The sequence below is a fragment of the Octodon degus genome, unplaced genomic scaffold, assembly GCF_000260255.1.
Source record: "Octodon degus isolate 3935 unplaced genomic scaffold, OctDeg1.0 scaffold00060, whole genome shotgun sequence".
Taxonomy (NCBI): Eukaryota; Metazoa; Chordata; class Mammalia; order Rodentia; family Octodontidae; genus Octodon; species Octodon degus.
Window position 1 is genome coordinate 3317454 of NW_004524636.1, and position 5532 is coordinate 3322985.

General features: G+C 48.8%; 1 protein-coding gene across 5 annotated transcripts in view; it reads right to left on the reverse strand.

The window, feature by feature from the left end:
* Window positions 1-5532, reverse strand: part of Rassf2 (Ras association domain family member 2) — a 39238-nt gene that overhangs the window by 17597 nt on the left and 16109 nt on the right. For all 5 annotated transcript variants that reach the window (XM_023718610.1, XM_023718609.1, XM_004634276.2 and 2 more), the window contains one exon: window positions 1033-1121. In XM_023718610.1, the coding sequence (XP_023574378.1) occupies window positions 1033-1091 (59 nt within the window). In that variant the 5' untranslated portion in view covers window positions 1092-1121. The remainder of the gene's footprint in view (window positions 1-1032; window positions 1122-5532) is intronic.

Genomic DNA, 5532 nt, shown 5'->3' on the forward strand with positions numbered 1-5532 from the left:
GCTGGACATAGCAATAGATCCAAAAGCTACATACACACACACACACACACACACACACACACACACACACACACACATAAATAAATAAAATTTAACAAAGGGGGGGAGGGGGGCTGGGGAGATAGCACAGTAGAATAAGCGCTTGCCTGGCAAGTGCAAGGGCCTGAGTTCAATCCCTGGTACTGCAAAAAAAAAAAAAAAGCTAACCATGGAACAAAGCCAATTTTGGTTCAACCTCTGTCACATCTAGTGATAGTCACAGTCTTCAGTTCCAGAGACTTCAGTGCAAAGAAAGCAACAAACCCATTATTTTTGCTCAGAGTACGCCCACAGCCATCAAAGCCAGAGCCACGATGCCCAGGGACACAGTCCTCCAGCCAGGGCTCGGGCAGCACCACACAGGCCATGAGCAGTCTCTGCCCCCTGGGACGGAAGCCCACGGGCTTGGAGGTTTACAAACCAAGGGCGCTCACTTCTTGCTGCTCCAGAGGACAGGCTGCCTAAGGCCCAGCTGCAGTGGCTGCAGAGCCCAGTGACAGCCCACTCCTCCTGGACGGCCCTACACCTTGTACCTTCAAATATCAAATGGCGAGTAGGCCCCCCAGACCCCTGAAGTAAGGTCACCAGTCTCACTCACAGGGGCACCCTGCTCCTTACCTAATCCCCTCCCCAAACCATCAAGTTGGGGGTTAGGATTACACATGTGAATTCTGAAGGAGACAAATATTCTGACCATAGCAACCATCCACCAGCCAGCTCCTCCTCCCAGAATCTTCCAGGACACCTCTCTCTTGAACCCCTAAAGATGCTGTCTTGTCCCCCCCCTTTACACATTCTCTCTCTCTCTCTGGCTTGGCTTGGATCCCATTCAAATCCACATCTGCAGCGTGCCCTTGCTCTCACTGGTCCACATGCAGACCTTGGCCCCTCCACACACTCATGATACACAGGCAGCCCGCTGGCAGCGACTTCCACCCACCCACAGTGTCCCCACACAGGCCTGGCTCACAGTGCTGTGGCCAAGACCCTTACTTGGAAATGTATTTATCTTGCCCACATGGGACTAGGGAAGTCTGGGGAGTGCAATCCATTCTTCCTATATTTTCATCCGAAGGAGAGGCCTGCAATTAAAAACAGAGAGGTGTAAGTCAGGCTGTGTCCCTGGGAGCTGCACAGGTCTTGGGGAGCAGGCGGAAAGGAGCATGGAATTGGACTGTGTGGCTCCACCCTCCCTGGCTCCAGAGCTCAGGCTGTACAGCGCTGACCCAGACCCAGCGAGATGCCACTCTGACGGCTGCTGCCTCTGCTTGCTGAACCCTACAGCAACCCACTCACAGAAAGGGTGGCAACACTTGGGCACCCCAAGTGCCCAAGCACAGAGAAAGCTGGCACCCAGTCAGTCCTCAGTGCCCAGGACCTTCACATCACAGAGCAGAGATTCATCTGACAGGGACAGCCCAGGACTACTGAGGTCCCCTGAGGATGAGGACATCACCTACCATGCCAGAATAGAGCTGGGTGTAGTGCTGCTTGCCTATAATTCCAGCACTTGGGAAGCTGAGGCAGGTGGATCCCTGCAGCTTTGAGTACAATTCTAGGCTACACAGCAAGCTCAAGATCAGTCTGGATCACATAGCAAGACCTTGTCTCAAAAAAATAAAAGTACGATGGCCGGGGAGATGGCTCAGTGGAATAAGCGTTTCCCTGGCAAGCACAAGGGCCTGAGTTCAATCCCCGGTTCCGCAAAAAAAAAAAAAAAAAAAGTACAGGAGGTAGATAAAATAAAAAGCCAGAATACAGCAGGGTGCAATAAACTGCACCACGTGATCTATGATCACCGTTAAAATGGGATGATGTGAAAAGCAATTTCATTACACGGGAACATCACAACAGATTATGAAAATATGAGTTATAAACTTGTAAGTCCAATGTTGCTTAAAATTTATGTAAATACATATTATGGCTTGTGTCTAGGTGTCCCCCCCAAACCCTCATACGCTCATAGGCGGAGGGTTTTGAAGGTGGCTGGATACTGGATCAGTCCACTGACTGCATCTGCAGGGTTCTGGGTGTGGCCAACACTAACTACAGGCTTCTGGTCGGGGTGGAACATGAAGGGAGAGAGGGGATGCAAGCTTGCCACCGCCTGAGCCCTGCGCGCCCTGCCAAGCACTGTTTCCCCTGCCACCCTGCCCTGGAGCCAGCTGACCATGGACGGGAATCTCTACAAACTGTGAGCTACAATAAACCTTCCCTGCTCTAACTTGTGGCTGTCAGGTATCTTTGTCCCAGCAATGAGAAAGTCACCAGGACAGTGTAAAACATGCATGTGTGATTACATGCATGTGTGAATACATGCATGCAGGTTGCATACATTGGTCACGTTCTCTGCCTTGTCAGCACTCTGGACAGTGGGGTCCACCTTCTTGTTGTGGGGCTGTCCTGTGCACTGGAAGGAGTTTAGTGGCATCCCTGACCTCTACCCACAGAGGCCAGCAGCAGTGCCCCAGGTGACAACTAAAAATGGCTAGAGACTTTATTGTGTGTCCTCTGGGGATGCTATCACCTCTGCTGAGAACCAGCGACCTTATACTGATGTATGGGAATGAATGAGAGGCTGAGGGTCTGGCTAACAGTGTTACCCATGATTTTTTTTTCATTTTGCTTAAATAATTTTTCAAACACAAAAATGAAGAATTATGACAGTAATAGGCAAGACTCCAAAGCATTAGTCATCCTTCATGTTTTATTGCACTTGCTCTGTGGCATATCTGACACTCTCCAGCTATCCATCCACGCTACTCCTAATACATGACACCGGAAGTTATGGGCACCCCGGCTCACCCTCTAATGCTAAGGCTGGCGTATCACTAAACTGAGCTCCACTGTCGTTTGTGAAAGCACAAGGAACCACCCTGTGACACCTGGATTTTAGCCCCATGAGAAACACAGCAGACCTCTGACCTACAGAACTGTGACGTCATGAAACTATGTTGTTTTAAGTGACAGTTTTGGTTATTTGTTATGGCAACCATGGGAAATATGGTTGGCTCTGACAGAAGGAACAGGAGGGGCAGCAGGGGGACAAAGGGCTGAGTTCCATTCACAAAACTCAGCCACCTGGGTACTAAAACTGGACCCTAAGGACACACCTTGTCCTTCTAAAATAGAAATACAACTTTTTATTCTTCCCTAAAAGAAAAAAATAACCATCATAAAACCAGAGTAAATAGGTATTGTGCCAAAAAAAAAAAAAAAAAGGTCAAGCTAGTGATAATTTTTTTTCTTTTTAAAATGACAATTATCTGAAGAAAAAAAATTAAGTGATAGAGCTGGTAAGATAGCTCAACAGACTAAGCTCCTGGTTTGGCAAGCGCAGGGACCATGGTTCGATCCCTGGTGCCGCATGCTGTGCTGGCCTGCCTCTGTGGCTCACTAAGCCAGCATCCAAGTGCAGGCGTGGTGGTGCACGCCTGTAATCCCAGCGCTGGGGAGGCTGAAAACACAAAGATCACCACAAATCTGATCTGTGTAGTGAGACCCTGTACCAAATACACAAATGGAAAACAAAACAAAATAAAACACAATGGTAAAGCTGGGCATGGTGGTGCACACATGTAATCCCAGCATTTCGGAGGCTGAGGTAAGAGGATCATTGCAAACTTGAGACCAGCCTGAGCTACAAAGTGAGCTGAAGGCCAGCCTGAACTGCACAGTGAGACCCTGTCCTGAAAAAAAAAAAGAAAATCAAAAAGACTACAAGAAATTGAAGTTGGGGCTCGGGAGATGGCTCAGTGGAATAAATGCTTGCCTGGCAAACACAAGGACCTGAGTTCAATCCCCGGTTCTGAAAAAAAAAAATTGAAGTTTATGCAAAGCAAACCAACTGACAGTTAAGAGACAACCTACAGAATACAAAATTTTTGCCAGATATTATTCTGGCAGAATGTTAATACCAGGAATATAGGGCCGGGGAAACAGCTCAGCAGCATAAGTATCTGCCTGTCAAGCACAAGATCCTAAATTCGATCCCCAGTACCAAAAAACCCGCAATATATAGACTTCAAAAAACACCTTAAGGATCCCCTCAAAAAATAACACAAGGCCAGCAAGATAGCTCAGCAGATAAGCACTTGCTTAGGCAAGCACAGGGGCCAGGAGTCAATCTCGGGCACCGCATGTGGCATGGCCCCGCCCTCGGGCATGCTGAGCCAGCGATGGAGTCCTGGCGGCGTGGTGCCGCATGCCTGTAATCCCAGCACCGGGGAGGCAGAAAACAGGAGGGTCACTACAAGTTGGAGCTACATAGTGAGACCATGCACAAAAAAATAAAAATAAAAATAAAAATAAGCAAATGAATTGAATATACACTTCTCAAAAGAAGTACACACAGCCAATAAGTATATGAAGAAATGTTCAACATCTTTAGCCATCAAATGGCTGTCATCAAGCATACAAAAACCAATAAATGCTAATGAGAAGAGGAACCTTTCTACACGGCTGGTAGGACTGTAAATTAGTACAGACACCATGCAAATCAATGGGGAAGGTCCTTAAAACATTAAAACTAGAGCTGTCAAGTGGCTCAGCACTACCCACTCCTTGGTAGACCAGAAGGAATTAAAGCCGGCACACTAGAGAGTGCTTGCATATCCATGCTTAGTGCAATGCAATTCACAATAGTGGAAGTGGAGCCAGCCCAGGAGCCCATCAACAAATAAAAATACATGTACACAGTGGAATATTACTCAGTCATAAAGAAGAACAAAATTATGTCATCTGCAGGAAAACGGATGGAACTGGAGATCATCTAAAGCAAGATAAACCAGGATCAGACAAGAATTTTACCTGGCAGGTGAAATCTCCACATTTATTGTCATCTTAGCATGCCCAGAACTGCACTTTCAGAGGGTGACTGTTCAATGAAATAAGTAGGTCTTGCCCCTGCTAAGAGCACGTGGTCAGGTAGCAAAGGGAGGGAGAGGAAATGCTTCTATCAAGGGAGGGCAGGGCTATGGTGGCGCCCAGAAAGGACCCCGAGTCTGGGCTGGAGTAGGGTCCTGGGGCGTTGTGGGAGAAATGACTTCCAAACTGAGACTCACTGATGAGATGGGGCTTTGCCGGCACAAAGGTGAGGGGAGGAGGCAGGAGTGCACCCCGTGGGGTTGCGCAGCATGGGGAAGGGGCAGGCACGGCCAGGAGGTCAGGAGAGTGGATGAAGGCATCAGGGAGCGACCAGAGCGCGAAGGCCAGGCACTGACGAACGCAGTCGGCCAGGGCAGGTACAGGGAGTCCCGGGGGGCGTAGGAGAAGAGCAGGAGAACAAGAGAAGCGCCCGAAGGAGGACGGGGCAGAGCCAGGAGCTGGCGGGGTCAGAGCCAAGGAGGAAAACCTGATTTGAACACAAGGTCCTGGGGACCTCAGAGTCAGTTCTCTAGCTAACTCACGCCTGCAGTCCCAACACTTAGAAGGCTGAGACAGAACAACCAGCAAGAGTTCAAGGCCAGACTAGACCACATAGTAAGTTCAAGG